Raw genomic sequence first — 13,120 nt, forward strand, 5'->3', positions numbered from 1 at the left:
GACAACAGGAAATGAGATTCCCATTACTGCCTCACAACAGTGTTGGTTCATCCCCTGGAACTGGAGAGGGACCCACCCATCTGATCCTGTTGATGTTTCAAATAACATCAGTGTTTTCTTATCACAGAGAGGGGGAGGCTAGTGAGTAGGCAATCCTAGTATGTGCCAGAGTATATAGTAATACAGTTATGTTGTGACATTTTCCAATATTGTGTAAGATCTATTCTCATGCAAAATGGAATTTTAGTATTTTAACTTTTAAAAGAGAAGCATATTCTTTTTTTTTTTTTTTGAAGCTTATTCATTTTTGAGAGAGAGTATGAGTGGAGGAGGGGTAGCGAGAGATGGAGACACAGAATCAGGAGTAGGCTCTAGGCTCTGAGTTGTCAGCACAGAGCCTGATGTGGGGCTTGAACTTATGAACCGCGAGATCATGACCTGAGCCAAAGTCGGATTCTTCACCAACTGAGCCATCCAGGCGCCCCCAGAGAAGCATATTCATTTGAGATGCACGTTATTTTCTATGTACTCCTTTGTGATTAGCATAGGAAGCCAATACTTTGTTTTTTTAATCTAATAAAATGACTGCTTACTGTTATTTTGGTCTTGTGTACAGTCAGTTTATTTCTCTCTGGGATTAAGCTCCTCATATTCCATGATTTTGAGACTATTCCATGAAAATATTCCATGATTTTGATTAAGTGGTTTCTGAGTCTTTTTAATTACTACTTGTTTTTCCAGGTGGGTTTTCCACGGTTTTTCTGGTGCGGACACATGGTGGAATTCGCCACGCATTGAAGCGAATGTATGTCAATAACCTGCCAGACCTCAACATTTGTAAAAGGGAAATTACAATTATGGTAAGTGAAAGAGTAATTCCATTTCAAAAATTTGGTCTATTTTCTTTTGGTTTTGCATTGTAACGTTAACTAGCTTTTAGGTAAGCTGCTTATTGGTTTATGTACATCTAGAAAACCTTTGAAATGCATTCTTTATAGACACACTTAGGGGTAAATATAGCCAACCTCCTCCTCTCCTTTTTCCTTTCTTCCTTCCTTATTGTAGTTTAATGGGCAAACTCTTTTACTCCTCCCCCCCACCTTTAAAATACATTTTAATTATGGAATATTGTGAGAATTGAAAAATTTAGAGAATTACATGATGGATACCAGTTTATGCACTACCCAGTTTAAGAATTAAAATCTTACAGATACAGTTGAAGCCTTCTGTGTATTCCTTTCTGGCTGTATCACTATACTGTTCTCATCCAAAAAGAAGCCACTGTTCAGAATTTGGTGTTTACCATTCCCATGGGTGTTTAATACATTCACTGTATTTGTTTATATTCACTAACAACAATTAGTTTTTGTTTTTATTTTTTATTTTAATTTTTTGGGAGAGTGAGGGTGTGCACTTGTGAGCATGAGCAAGGGAGGGGCAGAGGGAGAGGGAGAGAGAGAATCTTAAGCAGGCTTCACGCAAACATGAGCTCCATCTCAAGACCATGAGAGCATGACCTGAGCTGAAATCAAGACCTGAGTGTTCAGTTGACTGAGCCACCCAGGTGCCCCTGCTTTTCATTAAAAAAATTTTTTTTTCAAACGTTTATTTTTGAGAGACAGAGCACGAGTGGGGGAGGGGCAGAGAGAGAGAGAGAGAGAGAGAGAGAGAGAGGGACACACACACACACACACACACACACACACACACACACTCCAAAGCAAGCTCCAGGCTCTTCAGCTATCAGCACCGAACCCAATGCAGGGTTTGAACTCATGGACCACGAGATCATGACTTGAGCTGAAGCCAGATGCTTAACTGACTGAGCCACCCAAGTGCCCCCCTGCTTTTCACTTTTAAATTCATGCAGTAAAGCTTATTGTTATTACAATTTTTTTTTTTTGGTGTATACTGCAATATATGGTAAGATATCTATATCTTCCCTTATGAGTAAGGGAATTTTTTTTTAAATATTAGGAAAAGTAAAAAAAAAAATTTAGTAGTTCATTAACAAAATTTCAGTAAGTTGGTTAACTAAACAGTTAAAAGCCTACAAAATAAAAATTTTCTTTCTAGGGTATCTTATTCTCAGTGCTCTGGTGGCTTGTTGTTTTCCTCTTCTTCCTTCTCCCCCTATTCTCCTTCTTCCCCTGCTCCCCCTCTTTTTTCTTCTCCTCTTCGTCTTCCCTTCCTCTGTTTCCTCCACCTCTTCTTCTTTTTCCTTCTCTTCCGTTTTCTCCCCCTCTTCTACTTCTCCTTCTTCCTTCTCTTTTTTCTCTCCTTCCCCATCTTCCTTCCCACTCTCTCCACTTCATCTTTTTTCTCTCCCTCCTCCTCCTCTCTCTTCACCTCTTCTTTTCCTCCTCCTCCTTTTCTTCTGTTCTCTTCCTCTTCCTCATACACTGTTTGTCAAGTGCTAACTCTATATATATTTAAAATTTTTGGATATATGAATTTTTCTGTCTGGCTTCTTTCACTTAGCATGTTTATGAGGTTCATCCACATTGTAGTGTGTATCAGTACTTCATTCTTTTTTATCGCTGAATAATATTCCGTTGGGTGTGCCTGTCTGTTTGCCTATCTGTCTGTCTGTCTGTCTATCTATCTATCTATCTATCTATCTCTATTCATCTGTTGATGAACTTTTTTAAAACCGTTGATGGGCACTTGGGCCATTTGTACCTCTTGGCTGTTGTGAATAGTGCTGCTATGAATATGTTTGTATATGTATTTGTTTGAGTATCTCTTTAGTTTTTCTGGGTTTATATCTAAGAGTGGAATTATTGGGTTATGGTAATTCTGTGTTTAACTTTTTTAGGGATCACTAAATTGTTTTCCTTAGCAGCTGAATTATTTTATGGTCACATCAGCAATGTAGGAGGATTCCAGTTTTTCCACATCCTTATAAACACTTCTTAATATCATTCCTACTTATCCAGCTGCTAAGAGAGAGATTTCCCATTTTGTATCGGCATCTTTATCAACACACATATTTTTATCTCTTTTATTCAAAGATAGGCACATTTATATAGCATGACTTATCTGACTCTTCATTTATTGTCCCTATTCCCTGGTTAGACTAGACTTGATTATGCTTTAAGACTTGCTCTTTAAAAGCTTTTTAGGGGCGCCTGGGTGGCTTAGTTGGTTAAGTGTCCGACTTTCGCTTAGGTCATGATCTCGCGGTTCGTGGGTTCGAGCCCCGCGTCAGGCTCTGTGCTGACTGCCAGCTCAGAGCCTGGAGCCTGTTTCAGTCTGTGACTCCCTCCCTCTCTGACTATCCCCTGCTCACGCTGTCTCTCTCTCTCTCTCCTAGAAATAAATAAAAAACATTAAAAAAAATAAAAATAAAAGCTTTTGAAAAAGGCCATTAGTCAAAAAGGTGAAGAGATTTACCCCAAGATCATAGTTCTTAGGCTAAGTTTTCTAACTCAAGTCTAGATATGGTACCATTGTGCCATGATTCTTGCTTTCAATAGAATTTGTGTAATTTTGAGAGATGTAAAATACAGTCATCATCAGTAGCCACAACACTCAAATTCTTTGCTTTTGAACAAGATAACTTAGGGAGATTAGCTCGTCAGAACAGCGGTCTTCCAACTCTTTTTGATACCCATCTCCCATTATATTTATGTATTTATGAAATACATGTTCTGCTGCCATTCATTAGGTAATATCTCAACTTATATTACACAGTTAAAATCAGGTTTATTATTGATAGCGGATGTGAATTTATTTAAAAATTTTTTTAATGTTCCTTTATTTTTGAGAGAGAGCACGAGTGGGGAAAGAGCAGAGAGAGAGGTCAGACAGAATCTGAAGCAGGCTCCAGGCTCTGAGCTGTCAGCACAGAATCCGACACAGGGCTCGAACCCAGGAACTGTGAGATCATGACCTAAGCCAAAGTCGAACACTCAGTCAACTAAGCTACCACCCAAGCGTCCCGGGTGTAAATTTATTTTAAAAAGTATTGTTGATAATTGTTTTTTAAATTTCCAGACAGACCTAATTAGATTATTATTTTTAACCTCATTATATGCTGACGATTATGAACAAAAGTGTCAGATTTGCCATTTTTAATTTTCTTGTACTTTTATTAGTATTATCTTTAACCTGTGGTCTCTTAATAGAAAATTTTTTTAGCCACTTATTCATTTTGTAATTTATTTAGTTAAAATGTATATATTCAAAAGTCCACTTACTTGGATACACATAAATTGCAATATATTATAGGCAAAACAAACAAATAAGAGTGTAATTGTTAATTCATAAATATTAGAGCTTAATTGAAAAAATTTTTACATGAAAATAAATATAAGTAAAAGTTCTGATAATTTATTCTGGAGTCTCAAAGCACTATCTTTCACACTATTTTGGAGACTTTCGGTTTTGAGTGAACCATTTTTTTTTCTGATTGAATTTAAAAATTATTGTTCAGAGGGGCACCTGGGTGGCTCAGTTGGTTAAGCGTCTACTTCAGCTGAGACATGATCTTGTGGTTTGTGAGTTTAAGCCCCACATTGGGCTCTCTGCTGTTAGCACAGAGCCTGCTTTGGATTCTTTGTCTCCCTCTCTCTCTCTGCTCCTTCCTTGCTCGCTTGCTTTCTCTCTAAAAAATAAACAATAAAAAAAAATTAGCGTTCATTGAATATTTGCTTATAGAAAATGGCAGCCACATGTAAGAGTTTTAAACTAAAAATTTTTTTTTCAATGTTGATTTTTGAGAGCGAGAGAGAGGGAGGGAGAGAAAGAGAGAGGGAGAGAGGCAGTATGAGTGGCAGAGGGACAGAGAGAGGAGATACAGAATTGAAAGCAGGCTCCAGGCTCTGAGCTGTCAGCACAGAGCCTGACTCGGGGCTTGAACTCGCGAACCATCAGATCATGACCTGAGCCGACTTAACTGACTGAGCCACCCAGGTACCCCTGTAAGCAAACTTTTCATTGAAAGTGTTGAAACCTTTTTGAAATATGTCAGATTCCATACTTCATTCACTTTTGTGAAATTCTTCAAATATATTAATTTAGACTTCAAACCATTGCTAATAGAGCTTTACAATGTATGTTTTTAAAAATTTTTTTTTTTTTTAACAGAAGGAACTGTCTGGTCACAAAAATATTGTGAGTTACTTGGATTGTGCTGTTAACTCAATTAGTGATAATGTATGGGAAGTGCTTATCTTAATGGAATATTGCCGAGGTAAGTATTTTTCTGCATTTGTTTTATATTGATAAAGAAAAGTTGCTCTTAAAATGGTTTACTAGGTGTCTTGGTTTCTCCCTGGGCAGCTGTCACCTGATTCTGGACACTTCTCATAATCTCAGCCTTAATTATATAATTAAGGAATGCTATTAAGTAATATTTAAAATCTAGTCGTCATTGCTGCAGTAATGATAGCAATTAAGTGACAATTGGAAAAATGCTGTTGTGTTTAAAACAGATCTAAATGGGTAAAGAGCAGTTACACATCATGCTCTCCTTATTTTTTTTTATAGTCCAGGAAAAGCATAATGTGGCAGTATTAGTGTTACAAGATTTTTTCCAGCAGTCTACCATCTTAATTTTAAATATATCAAGTGTAATAAATTTAGATGCATTTTGATCTGTAATATTTATAAATTTATAGAGTCTTGGGGTTTTACTATAAATACCAGAAGATTAAACACTGTATTTTATTTGGCTCAATAATGGTTTTTCAAAGAAGTATTTACTTGTATAGTGTGCCTTAATAATAATAATTTTAAAAATCTCAGAAATTTTTTTTACTTTAATGTATTTGAAATTAATCCATTTTTTGCAGACTTTTAAAGAAATTTTAAAAATCAGACTGTATCTGACAATTTGGGTTCTAGGGAGCCTTGGCTTATATTTAGATTCTCTTAAGACAGGTATGATTTTTTATTATTATATTAGAAACACTTGTCATTTCCTGAATGTTGGAGGAGTAAGTAGGCTGATGGTGGTAGTTTTGGAGAAAATTCAGTCTCATTTATTCTAGTCTTGTGAGCAGGAATGGACGGGAAAATGAAGTGAATCAGAATTATAGTATCTATTGTGATATATTTGAAAATTATTTCCATATATCATATAAAAATTTAGGTGTTATCCTGATTGTTTTCTCTTACATGTATCTTCTACTGTAAAACATTGTGATCTCTTTAAGGAGAAGATATAGATGTTCTTTACTCCACTTTCCTGAATTCTAGCATTTGTGGTACTAAATCTTAGCTGGAGAGAGTAGCCCTTGGGTATTTGTATAGATAGCCCTTGGCTAATTTTTTAAAGAAAATTGAATCTAGCATAATCATAACCCTGGAATAGTTTAATTAATAGTCATCCAGAAGACATTTTAAAAGGAGCACCAAATGAACTTCAATTTTTAGGGCATATATTTTATTTTAAAGTAGAAGTATGACCTGAGCTATATTTTGAGGAAGACGTTCTTTTTTGCTTTTTAAAAACTTAAAATTCTTTTTTATCTGGTTTGAATCAGCAAGCTGATTCACATGAAGTTTTTATTTTTATCAAAGTGATGCCTGTATATGGTTTAAAAAGTCAAATGGTTTTGTTAAGCTGTGGCTAAATCAGTATCTTCCTGCCCCATGCCTCTCCTCAGAGGCATTCATTTTAAAAATCGTTGAGATATTTCTCCTCATATGCACTTCTGTATTTCTACACTTCATTATATAGAGGAAAATGTGTAGTTTTAATGAGATCCTTAGAGTATGAAACAGAGGGAACTTAGAAAATAAGGAGAAGTATGTGATTCTGGGCATTAGGAGGCTCTTGAATGAATGTTTGCTAGTGCTTTTTCTGGCTTTATGTTTATTTTTTATTATTTTTTAAAGTTAATTTATTTTGAGAGAGGGCACAAGCCAGGGGAGGGGCAGAGAGAGAGAGGGGTGAGAGAGAGAATCCAAGCTGGCTCTGCACTGCCAGCACAGAGCCTGCCATGGGGCTCAAATCCACAAACTGTGAGATCATGCCCTGAACCAGGATCAAGAGTCTGATGCTTACCTGACTGAGCCATCCAGGTGACCCTAATTTTAATGTTTTAGAGAGTATCTCCAAGTGAAGATGAGGATTTAACTGTTAGAGCAGTGTATTTTTAATTTTTAATTTTTAGATTAAATTAAAAATCGGTATTTATTTTGCTTTCCATTTTAACTGTGATGTTTAATAGTCTGTAATTAAATTATTTTTTTAATGTTTTTAATTTTTTTCTTGGAGTTAATAATTACCTATTGATATTTGTCTATTTTCCTTCATATATGTTAGTATTTTAGCCCAACATTCTTCAATAGAAATATAAATCTTTACGTAGTATTTACATATTTGTGTCAATTTTACTTTTTCCTCCATAGAAACATACTTTGGGGAGACTTCAGTTCTGCTTAATTGTGAACAGCATTTAGCTGTGCCTCTGAGAACTTCCTTTGCCTTCTTCCCTACTACTCATGCCTCTTCCCTTGTTTTTACCTACCTCCATTAAATAGAGTACTTTTTTTCAGTAGCTTTGAGATAATGGATTATGGAAGGAAACCTATTTGAAACCTTGTATGAATAGAAGTATTTTTATTCTGCATCCATATTGTTAGTTTGGCTGGCTAAAATGTTGTAGGTTAGAAATAATTTTGGGCTAGAATTTTGAAAGCATTATCCCATTTTTTACCTAGTTGTTACTATTGAGAAATCTGATGCATTACGATTCTTTACTTTTTTGACGTGACCTCTTTTTTTCCATGGACACTTAGAATCTTTGCTTTAACTCTAGCATTCTAAAATCTCAGGTGTATCTGCTTTGGTTATGGGTCAGTTTTGGTATCTTTATTGCTGGGCACTCAGTTCTTTTTCATTCTCTGTTCCTCTCATTAAAAATTCTACTTGTGTTGGGAGTTCCTTAAATGTATCTTTTAACTCTCTATAGAATTTTGCATTTCTGCTATTTATTTTTAATTTCCAAGTACTCTTATTCTCTCACTGTTGTTCTTCATTAAAATGCACTTTGCTCTTGTTTTAGGTGCCTTTTGTTGTCTGCAGTTATTCTAGCTTTTAAAAAGAGTTTTCTTCTGTTCCTTGTGTTTTTGTTTTTCTGAAATTTTTTTCATGTTAGAAAGTTTCTTTAAAATGTTTTACCATCTAAACTTACTGCATGCACTATAGATTAGAATGTTCCCTCTGAGTGGGCAGTTATATCCTAGAGAAGGAATCCAGAAGATCTGAATAGGGCATACTCAATTCCTTTTTCTCAGATGAATCAGATAAGTTCCTTTTCTTTTCATGGGGGAAGAGTGAATTGGAGAGGTAAAGAATGGGAGAATAATTACTTTCCTCTTACTTCTATAAAAGCTGATTGTATTACATAAAATTGTTTAAGAATGAAGGTACTTTTGTAAGGCAGTTAGTGTTATGGATGTAGATCAGATACATTGGTTTTGATTATGGAAGGGATGAAACTGCATAGGAAGTAGAAGAATGTATTATATAGTCAATACGCACAGTCATGGTTAGAGGTATCAATTTGTTTACAGTCATCTTTTGTGAAATCTTAGATCTTTGTGGGTTTATGATTTGACACTGCTAAATTTATTAATATTCTTGTGTATAAGTTAAAGAGAAATACATGCTTGAAGTACCAGAAATCAGAGTTGGTCTTTTGAATATATTTCCATCATTTTATGAAAGGAGCTTTTTTTCTAGGAGGCGTTCTATAGAAATTCCCATGGATGACCTACCTGTTAGCTTTTGCTTAATAACAAAACATCCCAAAACTCAGTAACATAAAACAACAGTCATTTATGATGGCTTGTGTACCAATGGGTCACTTGTTCTAGATTGAGCTTGGTGGAATGACACTGTTCATTTTACTTGGGCTTGTCCACATGCCAGTGGGTTAGTTGGAGTGGCTCTGTTTCATATGTTTCTCCTTCTTTTCTCTGTCATGAGAAGCTGTTTTGGGGATGTTTCTCTCATAGAGAAAATAAAAATACAAGTGGGCAAGTGGAAGACATGAGGTCTCCTAAGGCCTAGACTTGCAATTGGCACACTGCCACTTCTTCTGCATTATTCTTTCGGCCAAAATAAGTCCTGTGGCTGAGCCCTTGTTAAAGAGCAAGGTATTCTCTTTGTTCCATTCATTGGGAGAAAGTGCAGTGACATGGCAAAGGGCAGGGATAAAGTGAGGGTTGAAGATTTGGGGCCAATGGTGCAATCTACTACAGATTAAATTATTTTATAAAAAAGCTGAAGTCCTATCAAAATTAAAATGGAATGTAAGATTGCACTTTATAGAAGGTTGTTGGATGATGAAGTGGTTAGGAAAATGTTAACTTTTTAGTTTTAATGGTGAAATTGGTCAGAGTGTAAAAGCTTTTATTTAGGAGATGATATCTGTTTTGAAAAATATGGAAAAATTTGAGAGTTACATGTATCCTGTTTTAAAAGATTTGCAGTATACATTGTTTGATTTCTGAATCTCACTTTTTTTTGTTTTTAAAATTTTTTTAATGTTTTATTTATTTTTTGAGAGAGAGACAGAGATAGAGTGGGAGTGGGGGAGGAACATTGAGAGAAGGAGACAGAATCCCAGTCAGGCTCCAGGCTCTGAGCTGTCAGCACTGAGCCTGATGCTGGGCCTGAACCCATGAACTGTGAGAACATGATCTGAGCTGAATTCTGATACTTAACTGACTGAGCCACCCAGGTGCTCCTGATTTTGTTTGTTTGCTTGTTTTTCATTAGAATAACTGTAACTTTAATCTTCAGAGGACTTTGATTTTGAATAATGAAATTTTATTTGTTTCTACATTTGAAATACAGCTCAGTTACAGCTTTTAGCTTTTTCTGGGGACTTGGAGTTTGTGATTCAAGATCTGTGAATGCTAGAAAAGAGATTAACATTTGTTTAATTTTATTTTCTACTCATCACAACATTGAAAATTTGGAAGAGGTAGAATGAGTTCAAGGTTATGCTTTTTCTTTAGCTGTAAATGATATTTCAAGAATGTGAATGAGCACCAATAAAACACTTTCATCCTGTTTAATTTTTGGTTAAAACAAGATCAGTGTCTAACACACAAGAGGATGGGGGAAGTTGCTGCCTGGTCAGGTAATATGAGGCATCCTGAACAAATCACAACCTAATATACTTTAGTGTTCTGAAAATTGGGGATTGATAGATAGAATTTGGTATTTTTTCTGCTTTAAAATTTTAAGAAGAAACCAGCTATTTTAGGAAATACAGGAGAATGCTGTTTAGACAGTAATAATAAGATAAACAAGTGTGTATGCACCTTCTTGCAGATTACAAAGTAGCATTCATTTGTCCAACTTTGTTAAAGGAAAGCTTCAAGTTAATGTAAGTTTGCCTTTTTAAATTCCCAAACTTAATTTTTTTTAGAATGCTTTCTGAGTGAATCACACGATTACTTGTGTTCTTTAAAAAATTTTTCTAAATGTTTATTTATTTTTGAGAGAGAGAGAGTGCAAACTGGGGAAGACACAGAGAGAGGGAGACACAGAATGTGAAGCAGGCTCCAGGCTCTGAGCTGTCAGCACAGAGCCCAACGTAGGGCTTCAACTCATGAGCCAGGAGATCGTGACCTGAGCTGGTCAGACGCTTAACTGACTGAGCCACCCAGGCACCCTTAATTACTTGTATTTCTTGTGTTCTTAAGTGGTGGAAGCTTTTTCTTAATAATTTAGAATTGTCACTAGACTGTCAATTATTCTGGTGTATGTAATATATATTTATCCTCTCAGGGCTCAATTGGTATGACTGATTTTAGGAAGTTATTCTGCCTTTTTGTCTTATACCTTAATTAGAGCATTAGCTTCTTAACCCTTCTGTCCATTTCCACTCTTGTGATTTCCCCCGTCCCCCAATCAAGGAGATCCTTTAAAAAGTTAGATCTGGAGGGGGCACCTGGGTGGCTCAGTTGATTAAGTGTCCAACTCTTGATTTCTGCTCAGATCATAATGTGAGATTCAGTCTGCGTCAGGCTCTGCACTGACAGCATGGAGCCTGGTTGGGATTCACTGTCTCCCTCTCTTTCTGTCCCTCCCCTGCTCATGTGTGTTTGTGCATACTCTCTTTCTCTCAAGATTAACTGTTAAAAAAAAAAAAAGGTAAATCAGGAAGTTTCCCTGATTCTCAAGATAAAATATAAAATATGGCTGATGGCTGTCTGTCTTGTCAGTCTCATGTCACTTTACCTCTTCTCTACATTGGTTTTAAGTTAATCAGACTTATTAAGCTCTTTCCCAAAATGGAGGCCTTTGTACGTACTGCTTGCTGTTGCTAGCATGTTTTTCTGGCAGCTCTCTGCCTTGTTAGTTTCTAATCATCCTATAGTCTCAACATAAATATCACTTCCTCAGATGGGCCTCATCTGACACCATCTCCTCCCCATCCTCCTTTGCCAATTCAAATTTAGGTTTCTCTCATATTAGCTTTATTGTACAAGATTATATGTGTTTATGTAATTGCTTAATGTTTATCTCTGCCTTTAGATTATAAATTCCATGATAATATAAACTTTATCTTTGCTCACCATTGTTTATCTAATAACTAGCATAGTATTGAATAACTGTTTCTTCAGATCATGATACTGTCAATTATAAGGCGTACCTTGATTTCGTAGTTGTTAGAATCTTTAAAAAAGGCCAATAGCATTAGCAGAACATCATCTATCTTAAGATGTTTTTAATTCAGAGATGTAAAACATGAAAAAATATATGTTATTGAATCAATATGATGTGGTACAGTAAGCATACTTACATGAGCGTTATGAAAAGTCCAGCTCCCCTTTATCTGAAACCATAAAGGCATTTCTTAAGTTCTTTGTGGTAGTCTTCATTTACTAAAAATATGTCTTCTCAAAATTACTTTTTTGGTTAGCTGGGCAAGTAGTGAATCAGATGAATAAGAAGCTGCAGACAGGTTTTACGGAAGCAGAAGTGTTAAAGATATTCTGTGATACCTGTGAAGCTGTTGCAAGATTGCATCAGTGTAAGACTCCAATAATTCACCGGGATCTGAAGGTATGAATTTTAGACTGCTTATGGATTCATACATTTTAAAACGTTAGCATTAAAATGTTCTTGGACGAGTATCTTCATCTACACCTGTTTTTATTACCAGCACTGAGAAGGATCTCTCTGTCCCAGGCTACATTTCCTGAGGCCATGTAAGGACTATAGAATAGAAATTGTACTTTCTATGACCCTGAGAGTTTCTAGTATGGCTGTAGAAGTGGATTTTATGGCCCCTACTCTGCTTCAGTTGTACATAGTAGGCTTCTTTAAAAGGTTTAATATGAGCAAAAATGTGAACGTGATTGAAGCAGGTTGAATGTCCCTCCACATGATTCTCTCCAGTTCAGCTCTTCTCCTATTTCCTGTAACTCATATTAGGTATCGGTATTTGCAGAGATTTTGGAGGCAAGCATAAATGGGTCTCTTTACTCAGTTATTTATCATTTGCCATAGTTTTCTATAATACATTATATTTTGGTGTTGATTTTCTTTAAGGTCGTTTTATCCTTTTGTGGGCTCTGATCTCCTCTATATGGCACCCACTTGTTATGTTGGAAAAAGACCCCCCAAAAGATTTGAATATTCCCAGTATCAAAGTGCTCAAGATACCATTACCCATATCATTTAAAATCATATGTTTCTTCTTAGATGCCCACAAACCCTAAGATTACAAAAGTTTCTGTTCCTGAAATGCTCTATACCCAGGTATCTCATGGCTAATTTTTCATACTGCTTCAAGTCTGCTCAGATTAACCTTCTCTGTGAGTTCAGTCTTGCACCACCTTATAGTATGCTGATTGTTTACTTTCTGTTCTCTTCCACTAGCATGTAAGCTCCACGTGGGCAGGGATTTGTCTCTTATTTAGTGATATATCCAAGTATTTAGAATGGGGCCTGGCACATAGCCAAGGTCTCAATAAATATTTAATGATTGAATGAATCCCGTCTGATTATACAAAATCTATGAAAGATTATAATAAAATCCCCCTAGGATGCAAGAGAATAGAAGATATCACTTAGACTCTAGCTTGTTAACCATGAAAATATCATCTAGGGAAGCCTATTGTTACCATAGGTTACAAATTA

At 35.8% G+C, this 13,120-nt stretch overlaps 1 protein-coding gene across 1 annotated transcript in view; it reads left to right on the forward strand.

Annotated features, from left to right (window-relative positions):
- The window catches only part of BMP2K (BMP2 inducible kinase), a 122,926-nt gene that overhangs the window by 45,207 nt on the left and 64,599 nt on the right, over positions 1-13,120 (forward strand). The window contains exons 2-4 of the mRNA XM_077770541.1: positions 742-860; positions 5,092-5,197; positions 11,898-12,040. Of these exons, the coding sequence (XP_077626667.1) occupies positions 742-860; positions 5,092-5,197; positions 11,898-12,040 (368 nt within the window). The remainder of the gene's footprint in view (positions 1-741; positions 861-5,091; positions 5,198-11,897; positions 12,041-13,120) is intronic.

Source organism: Crocuta crocuta, unplaced genomic scaffold (assembly GCF_008692635.1).
Source record: "Crocuta crocuta isolate KB4526 unplaced genomic scaffold, BGI_CrCroc_1.0 scaffold236, whole genome shotgun sequence".
NCBI classification, from domain to species: Eukaryota; Metazoa; Chordata; class Mammalia; order Carnivora; family Hyaenidae; genus Crocuta; species Crocuta crocuta.